This window comes from Carassius gibelio, chromosome A2 (assembly GCF_023724105.1).
Source record: "Carassius gibelio isolate Cgi1373 ecotype wild population from Czech Republic chromosome A2, carGib1.2-hapl.c, whole genome shotgun sequence".
NCBI lineage: Eukaryota > Metazoa > Chordata > Actinopteri > Cypriniformes > Cyprinidae > Carassius > Carassius gibelio.
The window spans coordinates 23,289,327-23,302,237 of record NC_068372.1 but is presented as its reverse complement, the minus strand read 5'-3'; the positions used below and the strand labels follow the sequence as shown (position 1 = coordinate 23,302,237).

Below are 12,911 nucleotides of genomic sequence, written 5' to 3'. Positions count from 1 at the left end.
CTACAGCACAACTGGGCTCTTGTTTGTTGAAATGTGAATTACACAGCACTAATGTATTTTTTGCCTACAGTATGAAGCCTGCTGTATCATATTTGAAATGCAAAATTCAAAGGTCTCTTAAAATATAACATGATAAACAAAAACAGAAAAACTCTTCATCTTCTACATGCCTACTGTTGTCTGATTAATAGTTTATTATATTTTAACAAGTAAAAGGTCCCCTTAGGTCATGGTAGATTGTAGAATTTTTTTCTGTTTCTATAAAGTAAAAGTAAGACTAACTTTTATATTATAAGTAATATTTTAAGATGAACACTTACTGGACTAAAACAACTTGGATTTACTAAATTACACACTTTTTAAGAAAAATCATGTTAAAAGGTCAGTATGCAGTTTTACATTGTTACATATGTGTTCTATCATGTATTGATTTTTTTCTTCAGTGCTTTGCTTGACCTAGTTTCCCAGTGTGTGCATGTGTGATTATCATATTCAGTTCACCTGTTGTCTATTAATTATCCTTTTAGTCATCATTTGGTTTAGCATTTATAGTGCCATGTTTCCTGAGTTCAGTGTTCTGTCTGAATGTCATGTTTTGGGTGTGTTGCAAACCTGTTTCTATGAATTTCTTGTGTACGTTGGGTTAAAGACTGTTTTGTTTGTTATTCCGTCGTTGTGAGCTCGGATTAGCCACATTCCGTGACATACAGTACATCAGATACATTAGGCTTTTGCAGAACATTTATTTGTACATCTTTGTCATCATTGTATTGCATTACGTTTTGTCCCAACAATAAAAACTAAAGAGCTTCGACAATAAACTAATCATTTAAATATCACCTAACTTTAATATAATCTAAATTTAAATATCATATTATTGGGAGATATAGAGTGATAATTGCTATATAAGAATTTTAAGTAGTCTGCTATAATGTTATAAAGATCTCATTGATCTACATTACAAGAACTTTATCTCACTTTTGGGCTACATTAATATCTGTAACTGCACTAAATTGCATACTTTTGCTCGATTTGGGCCTAAAATTGAGGTGTCTTTTCCTCCTTGAGCTGTAAAAGCCTGATCCTCAAAAAAAAAAGTTTTTAATCTAAAGGTTCAACAAACCTTTTCCTGACTATCATTTCAAATAACAGGCTTTACAGCAGTGGTCTCAAACTCAATTCCTGGAGGGCCACAGCTCCAACCGTAATCGAATAGACCTGATACAGCTCATCAAGTCCTTCAGGATTATTAGAAACTTCCAAGCAGTTGGAGCTGGTTGGAGCTAAACTCTGCAGAGCTGTGGCCCTCCAGGAATTGAGTTTGAGACCACTGCACTACAGAGTTTCACTAAACATTTTAATAATGATTCGGTGCTATTACAAAATCACGGAGAAACCGTGCACACTGGCCGCTTCTGTGGGTGCTGTTGTTTATGGATTTCACATGTGTGCTGAAGTGAGGCGAACCGCGTTACGGACAGATGAGTAGGCACAGAGAGGAAGAAATAAGGATTTGTGTGACGTCTGAGGATTACAGAAACATAAAAAGAAGGATTGTCCTATATTTTGAGAGCGAGTGTGTAAGTGTGTAATAGGCATGGTCAGGTTTGGAGAAACCTCGTGATCTCATTCATCATTTCAATTCTTCATTTAATGTACTTCATTTAGGCCTTTGTCACACCCCTCACACCAATCTCACCCTTCCTCATGATCTAAAACCAGTGGATTTTAACAAAGGGGGGAAGAGGCCCACTAGGGGCCGCAGGATGCCTTAAATGTATTTAAATCAATATGTTATTATAAAGTAATAATTTATATTAATGTTATATTATACAGGGGTCATTTGAATGCTTTTGAGCCTTTGAGTCCAAACTAGGCTATTGATCTAAATATCAACCAATTTCCATCTTACTGTCCTTTTTCCTCTCCAACATTCTTCTACTCATCTCGAGATGTTTCTTTGTCTGATCTACCATGTATATCCTCTAATTCTCTCTTCAGTTCAACTCAAAAGATTCCTGTTTCCTCTGATTCAGTGCAGCCCCCACAACCTAGGCCCCCTGTTTTCTCCATCCTCCTTTACTCATCTATTCTTTTTCTGCCCTGTCGCTTTCGATTCTTCAAGGCCTCCCTCCAATGTATTACTAATGGCACCCCACCAAGAAGAAGAAACAGAGAGATCCCAGATTCCTCTTTAATAAAGACTTGGTATAGGCTTTGATGGCAGGTATTCGTATAGGGTTTGATGGCGGCTGGGGTTGAATGTTGAAGTTTGGGCATTTTGTTTAAAAGAAGTCCTCGATGCTTTGTCAGATTTAACAGAGACAAAACCATTGATCATGAGATACGTAACATTTTAGAGAGTGCACCTCAAAACTCAATAACGGGTCAAAAAAAAACGTGGTTATATAAACACACTCCTCAAGAACAAGAGATGCAGATAGAAGAAGGAAAAGTCAGTTTGAGAACCAGAAAGCGGCATCTGCTCATCAAAGGGAAGACACAAAAGATCGGCAAGTAAACAGCCACATTAATTATTGAAGCCCACTGGGGTGTTTAGACTTGAATGAGTTTACATGGATGGATGGAAGTGGGGGGACCCCCAATTAAGGAGTGGATCCGAATAAATCAAAGACTACCTCACACATTGTATGGGTAGGGACAGAGGCTGATCACATGGAAATTAATGCAGGAGTTAAGCTGCGATGCACATTACTCACCCTGCTGTCGAGCGCAGACAGAATATGGGCATCCAGCATATAATGATATCAACATTAGTATTCATTATTAGATCCGAGCACTGTTGAGCAAGCATCTTTGTGAGGGAAACTGCAGAAGACGGGGCCAAATGAGGTTTGGTTTCTCTGCAACAACGTCCTCCAAACAGGGGGTCAGAGTTCAGGCGGTTTGACTGAGATGGACACCCACCGCATCCACTTGTTAAAGTTAAAAAGAAAAAAAAAACTTTTATCCAGCAATCGCTGACGTGGAAGGAAGATGGGACGACTTCAGTCCATGGCTTTCATAGACGATTCAAGCCTGGGGAGATCAGACTGGTACAACACTTGCACTAAAAATCATCCACCACATCTCAGTACCGACTTCAAAGAATGAGAGATATGAGGATGTGTGTGTATGTGAGGGAGGAGAGGTTTGTGTGTGCAGAAGGGATAGGGTTTAGATTAATCATGCGATGTCAGGGATCTGGCTTGACACTTCAAACACGACCCATAGTTCAAAGTGTGTTTGGGGCATGTCAGCGCTGTGCCCAGGAGACTCTAAAAGAGCGGCAGATTGCTCCAAACATGCCCCTGTATACTCTTCTCAGACACATCACACTGACTCGCTTCCACGCAGGTATCATTGCCTAAGACAGACCCATTTCGGCTGTCAGCCTTTGTAGGTGAGAGGAAGAGCGAGGATCTACTCCCGGGGCAGGTCCATGTCTTAACTGTTCTGAACTGAAGAGGGGAGAGGAATAAAGAGTGAGAAAGAAGGATTGAAGGAAGGATGGATCAGGGCTGAAATGCTGTGTGCTCCAGATTCACTGATGATTAAAAGTCTTGGAATCAAAGCAGCTCTGTAACTAAAGCTCAGAGTGAGAGAACAAGAGAGGAAATAAAAGAGAGATAGAAAGACGAAGACAGAGAGGAGGGGCTAAAAGCTTAAGACTGGAGGAGATATGTTACTTATGTAGTTATCTGCATTGCAGTCCTGTTCTTGATGAGCTTTTTTGTCTTATTGTTTGGTTGAAGGGGTAGTTCAGCCATTCATTTATCATTTACTCACCCTGGTGTTGTTCCATGGCCATATACCATACATTCTTTTTCAGAAAAACTGAAAAAAGTCATGTTTGCGCCCGTCCTTATAATGGCTGTGAATAGTGACCAACATCAAGCTTAAAAAACAAAACATAAGCATCAATGAATGGTCTCATGCAACACATGCCATTTATTATAACAGTTGGATACTGCTGTGCTAATTGAGTTTCATGGATGCACAGTCGTGCACAGAAGACCAACAGCCAAGTTCAGGATTTCTGTTAAATAATACATTATATCTATATTGTTTTTCTCCCAAACCTATTGTATACTTTTTTTAAAGCTTGGTGCTGCTCACTATCCACTCCCATTATATGAGCAAGAGTTGGACTTCATATGAGTGTAATTTGTCTTACTGCACTAAGAATACTAAATATAAAAAAGTTCAAAACAAGTGGAAATGTGCAGCATCTTATATGCATAAGTCAATTTATCATTTTTGTTCATATTTTTCCTAAATCAGTGTTTTTCCAGGAAAATATCTATAAACATCCTTAAAGCAAGATAGATTTGAGAAGCAAAGTTATGTAAGATAATAAAACTTACAACTTACAACTACATGATTATTCATAATAACAAATATTAGTAATTATTATTAATACTTTTAACAATTTCATTTTATCACCATTTGTTTTTTTGGCAGCTGCATTGCTTGCCAATGGATTTTGTTCCTCCCATGTTTCTTATACAAGAAAGTTCTAATATTTATTAAACTGATGCTGGTAAAGATTCATCCACATTACTTTAAGCCACTACAAAAACATATCTTACCATGGGGTGGTGGAACAGATTCCAGCAGCTGGATTTATTTATTTATTATTTTGTTATTATTTATTTATTATATTATACATAATTTATGTACTGAAGTACAAAAATAAGCATGGATTAAAGACAAAATTGACGCAAAAGTTTTGCTTGCTACACTATAAAAATCTACAGTATATGCCAGAATTTCAAGGCAACATTCAGAATTTAAAGTGCTTTCTTTGTATGGCATAATGGTGCACACTTTTGAATGGAATCCACTAAATATATTACACAATTGGGCATTTCAAGTATATTTAAAAAAAATCATTTTCAGCTTTAGGTCATTCTCTGCAGATAAACAAACCAAAAGGTATACTTTTAACAACATATTTACTCTTTATATATCTCTTACACTTCCTCGTTGGATGTGGGTCCATTTGTCTCTTGTATCACATCCGTCCAGACTGCAGTGCAATCCCCCATTAACTGGCTCTCAACATCTCCACAAGCTATCCTAGCACCGCAAACTTCTCTTTAAGCACCTCGTATCACATTACTCGTCTTTACCCCGCCACTACTAATCATAATGCAGCAGTTGTGCAACTCTAAGATGCTTCTTAGACCAGAGCAAGCTCATTACCCTGAGCGATACACCCATAATCCTTGTTAGTTTTTATATTTAAAAATCTAATGTGAACTGGTCACCATATTAAAGGATTATTCTGGATTAAGTACAAGTTAAACTACTATACTAACATCAGCTGTTAAGAGTATATTTACAGTTGTGCAGTTCTGATGGAGGTCTGTGTGACCACAAACAACAGCTGCCCCATAGACTTCCACTGTATAGTATGTGCACATCTGTAAATATTATGTTAATTAAGTTTAACTGGCATTTAATACAGAGTGCTGCTTTAATAAAGATCATAAGTCACATGTAATATCTTACTATTTGACATGTGATAAAGTCACAAAGGGAACATTCTTCTAAAATGTTTTATAGTGACTTTTTCCTTTAAATGTTATGACTTTATACTAATAAAAGGTGCAATTATTCTTAAAGCATTACAACTTTATTCTCAAAATCACAGATTTCTAGTATCATTTTAACATGGCACTAAAATGTTCTCGTAATATTTAGGTGCTGCTGTGACTGTTCATTATTTCACAGTTTATAGTTTTTCACCATTTTAATGGCCAAATCATTTTTGCAATTACTTCTGCAGAGTGACAAATGCCTTTTGTCAAGTAATTATTCCAATAAAAATTATACAATTAAAATGACAATTTGCATTAAAAATGTTGATATAAGTAGTTTTAGATGATTTGCAAGTCACACTGCAGGACAATACCAGCACTGTCAACTGCTCAATGACACAGAATCTTGTGAGAAATATCCAAATACAGTAAAATCACTGCATCGGAACTTAAGCATGCCACGAAGCTAGTCATTGCAGAACTGTTCTGCATGAGCACGGTCCAGCAGACAGGGTGGTGGTGCGGACAGCCTCTATCTAAGGAGGTTTTCACGTCACTCACTGAGGCGATCACAGCCTTTAACTGGCCTATTATTCTACAGGAGAGGAAAAACTGAAGCGACAGACCAAGGTAAATAATTGAAGGGGAAAAAAGGCGACATTTGCTTCAAAGCATTGCAGTCCTGTTCTTGATGAGCTTTTTTGTCTTATTGTTTGGTTGAAGGGGTAGTTCAGCCATTCATTTATCATTTACTCACCCTGGTGTTGTTCCATGGCCATATACCATACATTCTTTTTCAGAAAAACTGAAAAAAGTCATGTTTGCGCCCGTCCTTATAATGGCTGTGAATAGTGACCAACATCAAGCTTAAAAAACAAAACATAAGCATCAATGAATGGTCTCATGCAACACATGCCATTTATTATAACAGTTGGATACTGCTGTGCTAATTGAGTTTCATGGATGCACAGTCGTGCACAGAAGACCAACAGCCAAGTTCAGGATTTCTGTTAAATAATACATTATATCTATATTGTTTTTCTCCCAAACCTATTGTATACTTTTTTTAAAGCTTGGTGCTGCTCACTATCCACTCCCATTATATGAGCAAGAGTTGGACTTCATATGAGTGTAATTTGTCTTACTGCACTAAGAATACTAAATATAAAAAAGTTCAAAACAAGTGGAAATGTGCAGCATCTTATATGCATAAGTCAATTTATCATTTTTGTTCATATTTTTCCTAAATCAGTGTTTTTCCAGGAAAATATCTATAAACATCCTTAAAGCAAGATAGATTTGAGAAGCAAAGTTATGTAAGATAATAAAACTTACAACTTACAACTACATGATTATTCATAATAACAAATATTAGTAATTATTATTAATACTTTTAACAATTTCATTTTATCACCATTTGTTTTTTTGGCAGCTGCATTGCTTGCCAATGGATTTTGTTCCTCCCATGTTTCTTATACAAGAAAGTTCTAATATTTATTAAACTGATGCTGGTAAAGATTCATCCACATTACTTTAAGCCACTACAAAAACATATCTTACCATGGGGTGGTGGAACAGATTCCAGCAGCTGGATTTATTTATTTATTATTTTGTTATTATTTATTTATTATATTATACATAATTTATGTACTGAAGTACAAAAATAAGCATGGATTAAAGACAAAATTGACGCAAAAGTTTTGCTTGCTACACTATAAAAATCTACAGTATATGCCAGAATTTCAAGGCAACATTCAGAATTTAAAGTGCTTTCTTTGTATGGCATAATGGTGCACACTTTTGAATGGAATCCACTAAATATATTACACAATTGGGCATTTCAAGTATATTTAAAAAAAATCATTTTCAGCTTTAGGTCATTCTCTGCAGATAAACAAACCAAAAGGTATACTTTTAACAACATATTTACTCTTTATATATCTCTTACACTTCCTCGTTGGATGTGGGTCCATTTGTCTCTTGTATCACATCCGTCCAGACTGCAGTGCAATCCCCCATTAACTGGCTCTCAACATCTCCACAAGCTATCCTAGCACCGCAAACTTCTCTTTAAGCACCTCGTATCACATTACTCGTCTTTACCCCGCCACTACTAATCATAATGCAGCAGTTGTGCAACTCTAAGATGCTTCTTAGACCAGAGCAAGCTCATTACCCTGAGCGATACACCCATAATCCTTGTTAGTTTTTATATTTAAAAATCTAATGTGAACTGGTCACCATATTAAAGGATTATTCTGGATTAAGTACAAGTTAAACTACTATACTAACATCAGCTGTTAAGAGTATATTTACAGTTGTGCAGTTCTGATGGAGGTCTGTGTGACCACAAACAACAGCTGCCCCATAGACTTCCACTGTATAGTATGTGCACATCTGTAAATATTATGTTAATTAAGTTTAACTGGCATTTAATACAGAGTGCTGCTTTAATAAAGATCATAAGTCACATGTAATATCTTACTATTTGACATGTGATAAAGTCACAAAGGGAACATTCTTCTAAAATGTTTTATAGTGACTTTTTCCTTTAAATGTTATGACTTTATACTAATAAAAGGTGCAATTATTCTTAAAGCATTACAACTTTATTCTCAAAATCACAGATTTCTAGTATCATTTTAACATGGCACTAAAATGTTCTCGTAATATTTAGGTGCTGCTGTGACTGTTCATTATTTCACAGTTTATAGTTTTTCACCATTTTAATGGCCAAATCATTTTTGCAATTACTTCTGCAGAGTGACAAATGCCTTTTGTCAAGTAATTATTCCAATAAAAATTATACAATTAAAATGACAATTTGCATTAAAAATGTTGATATAAGTAGTTTTAGATGATTTGCAAGTCACACTGCAGGACAATACCAGCACTGTCAACTGCTCAATGACACAGAATCTTGTGAGAAATATCCAAATACAGTAAAATCACTGCATCGGAACTTAAGCATGCCACGAAGCTAGTCATTGCAGAACTGTTCTGCATGAGCACGGTCCAGCAGACAGGGTGGTGGTGCGGACAGCCTCTATCTAAGGAGGTTTTCACGTCACTCACTGAGGCGATCACAGCCTTTAACTGGCCTATTATTCTACAGGAGAGGAAAAACTGAAGCGACAGACCAAGGTAAATAATTGAAGGGGAAAAAAGGCGACATTTGCTTCAAAACAAGCAATCTCCTCTGCCACCCGCCCCCTCGCTAACTCTCTCCATTGCCCCCTCTCGTGAGCCCCTGCCTTGTGTGTTCCCGTTCACCAAGCCCAGCTTTTATCCCATCCCCTCTTCCAACATCATTCCATCGCTCTTTGCTGTGGGTCCACAAAATATATATACTGTATCTGTGTGTGTGCACGTAAGTCTTTCTCTGAACGTGTACAAGATAATGTGTGTTTGAGTAATATTTTTAGTGCCGTGCCCCAAGGCTTGAGCTGATGTCTTGCTGAGTACTCTACACAGCTGTATTGGGGCCAGAGATGTGTGTGTGTGTGTGTGTGTGTGTGTGTATGTGTGTGTGTGTGCTTGTGCATGTGTGTGTGTGTGTGTGTGTGTGGATGAGGGCGTGTTTGTAAGCTGGTACAGTTGGCATACCACCACACACACACACACACACACACACACACACAAAATCCCTTGGGGTAAAGGAGCAGCGAGTGACAGACCACAAGTAAATATCTCTACACAGTGTGTGTGTGTGTGTGTGTGTGTGTCTCAGTGAGTTTTTGTGTACCCCCAAGCTCTAGTCATAATGTCGGACCTACATTTAAATTTGCTCTGCTCTTTGGGTACAATTTCTAACCATCCACAATCATAAGCATATTAGACTACTGAAAATGCACACTTGACATCAGTCTGACAGAAAAGAGAAGCGAGTCTGAGTATAAAGTTTGAAGCATATAATGTGAAGAACAGAACAAGACAGTGAAAGAAAAAAGAGCTGTCTAAGACACAACAGAGAGGGGGAAGGGGGAAGAAGATGCTAATATAAATGGATAGACTCAGAAAGAGAAAGAGGAACAAAGGCAGACTGGCAGGTTAAAGCGATAGTTCACCCAAAAATGAAAATTCAGTTATCATTTACCTGTACATTGGTCTAAATTCACTTTTAATGAATGGAAAAGAGAAGCAGGAACATTCTGCTAAACTTTTCCTTGGGTGTTCCACAGAAGAAGACAGGTTCAAAACGACATGTGAGTGAATAGTGACTGAACTTTCATTTTTGGGGTGAACTATCACTTTAAATACAATGATTTAACAATATATATATATATATATATATATATATATATATATATATATATATATATATATATATATATATATATATATATATATATATATATATTCCCATGAAAATAATTTCTTCAGGAAATGGTTTGAATATAACTCTTACCTCACTTTTACCTCATTTAGTACACATAGTCTATAAATATGCAAATTAGTCCCCGCCTACACTCAATCCCACCAGCTCTTACCTGCTCCACTTTCATTTGCTAAACTGAAGCAGCAATCACTAAACAATGGCAAGTGGCAATATTAGACTAATTGAGCCATATATTTTTGAATCAGAAACCAATTCTGAAGAAGATTCAGGTCTATAAGTCTGTGTATCAGAACAATAATGCATTTATATATCACTCTCTACAACACTGGGCACGTAACAGTAATTAATATAATTAGATGGCATATTTGTGTAGGTAGGACACAGGGTTGGTTTCAAACCACATTTTGACACCGTCTTTGGTACACTGAAGTTTTAAGTAGACAATGCTCAGCAGTGGTCTTAACAACTTTGCACATGGTATATCTTAATAAAACCCCCAGATAGAACATTTACAAAATGTAAAAAAAATATATATTATCACCACAGTGGTGTATTTCAGTCTTTCTACTTTGAAGTTTCATATTTAATTCAATGTGTTAATTTACGGATTTTTGTAATCATTTGTAAACTGCACTAGAAATTTCTGAGTCTAAATTATTTCTATACCAAAAGTAGAAATGATCCGTCAGGGTTTGTGTCAACATCAGTCCACTGACACTTTACAGGAAATGAGTTTGATTCCTCACCTCGGTCCACTCATTCACACTGTGTGTGTGTGTTTGAAACCGATCTGGATGATTAATTTAGCTTTTGTGGTTCCAAACCCTGGCATTTCAAGTCTCCAGCTGCTTTCAAGGGTCTTAAAGTGACAATCACACACACACACACAGGCATTCGTATGCCACCTCTACTCTCACCATCCATCATCTCGCACACACTCCTTCCAGTGTCGGTCGGTCCCTCTGACCCACCGAGACTCAGCAGCCACAGAAATGCTCACAGCTCAGCAGGGGTCTGGTCTCCAACGATTTCTGTTTGTGTGTGTGCACCATTGCGCGTACATTGCTTTTATCATTGATTCCACTGCCCATTCTACAAATGGACTTGGCAAAAACAACCCAACCAGCAGGCAGTAAACACTGCACACCCTATTACAGAGGAGGAAAGGTTAAAGTCTTAGGCTCATTGTTTTTGTTACTGCTGCATAATAGAAGCACAAAATAAAGGCATAGAATGGATGCACATGTTTACCCAATGCTGATGGGTTTTTAAAGGACTACTTCACTCAAAAAAAAATTTAATTCGGACAATTTCAAAACTCACCCTCATGTTGTTTCAAACCTGTATGACTTTCTTTCTTTTGTGGAACGCTGTTTCAGAACAGGGACTGAAGTTTATAGACTTTAGTAAGCACCAGGTTGCTTATATTCACAGTTAAGAGCTGAATGATCTGAATGAGTCATTCACGGATCAAACTGATTCAGTTCTTGAGTTCAACACACTGATTCAAAGATCCAGTCACAGCTAACTAGAAGGTATTACACAGTCAAACGATCAAATATATTACTTTTTGCGAATGGGACCACTTCTCTTCCATTGAAGAATGAAAGTTTTGGAAAATTTGGAACAACTTGATGGTAAATGATGACCCAATTTTAATTTGCGTCAACTGTTCCTTTGAGGACATACAGTATGAAGTATTGAAGTTAAATGTAGAACCATACCAGAATCCGATCTTCTGATTTGCCACTCTTGTTCTCTACTTTGATAGCTCTCACCAACTTGATTGATGTCTTGTCGATTACTCGTCTGATGCTCTCTGCAAAACAGAAAGCTGATGCATTAATAGCAGTAGAAACTCTATCTATTTTAAGACATATTTTCACTGCACGTAGAAAATAACTGCCTTACACCCATATGCTTTATTTTTACACCTTTTTCACTTGTGTAGGTGGTCTTTCTGCATGCATACTGTACATAGCAACACACAAATATAAAGCACCTCAAAATGTCCTTCAAAGCAAATGCAGAAAATAAATAAGAAAACTCATTTTCATTATCTTGTTTCTCATGTATATGACACTTGTGATCTAATTCCAGGAATATCCATTTTCCACTTTTACCAAGAGAAAAGACTCAGATAAGGAAGAGAAAGGCAAGCGAGCAGAGGAAGGAATAACAGAGGAAAGAGGGAGAGAAGGATCAGAGCGAGACAAACAGTTAATGCAGTCGCAATCAACATTAATCTGTGTAAGACCCAGTCACGAGATCCAATGCTTTCTGACTGACACTAAGAACAGCAAACGGCCAAACTAGAGCACATGTTTCCATTACAGTGAGTCACGGGGGGAAAATAAATGGGTAAATAGGATAGGGATATGTAAATGTGCACAAAGAAGAGTGAAAGAGAAGATGAAAAAAAAATGTAATAAGTGATGAGTGAGATTTAGATAAGATGAAAGAAGTGGAGACTGAGAGAAAGATATGGAGAGATGGAGAGAGAGAGAGAGAGAGAGAGAGAGAGAGAGACTACACATTTGTGACTTTGCTCCCCTTTTTATTAGGGGAATCTAAAGCCTGCTATTTTTCTAGCAGCACAGAACCTCTTCAATAACTGTCTTTCATATTGTGGTAGGCGATCAGTCATGCCCACTATTCTCCTATTTCTAAACCTTTGCTAACTATTATTGTCACATCTAATCTTATTTTTCATCTTTCAATAATGTTACCAATTGAATGTTTTATTTTGTTTAATGTGATCATTGCTAATTTCTCATTTTACACTGGACTTTTTATTGTAGCTGATTATGATTATAAATTATAAATATAAAGCTGATTATAAATATGTATCATGTAATGACTTAATTGTATATTTGTCCTACACTATGCCAGTTTCATGTTTCTCACATCACTTTATAGCCTCTTTCTTCTCACATAATCCGATAATTTCAGCTCAGATCAATTATCTAAATTCATTGATATATTTATTTAGCAGGTAGCCATGAAATAAGCTTTGCATTGGGGTC

At 36.8% G+C, this 12,911-nt stretch overlaps 1 protein-coding gene across 9 annotated transcripts in view; it reads right to left on the bottom strand.

Moving 5' to 3' along the window:
- The window catches only part of LOC127933484 (capping protein, Arp2/3 and myosin-I linker protein 3), a 60,126-nt gene that overhangs the window by 45,423 nt on the left and 1,792 nt on the right, over positions 1 to 12,911 (bottom strand). For all 9 annotated transcript variants that reach the window (XM_052530525.1, XM_052530544.1, XM_052530531.1 and 6 more), the window contains exon 2: positions 11,610 to 11,704. In XM_052530525.1, the coding sequence (XP_052386485.1) occupies positions 11,610 to 11,704 (95 nt within the window). The remainder of the gene's footprint in view (positions 1 to 11,609; positions 11,705 to 12,911) is intronic.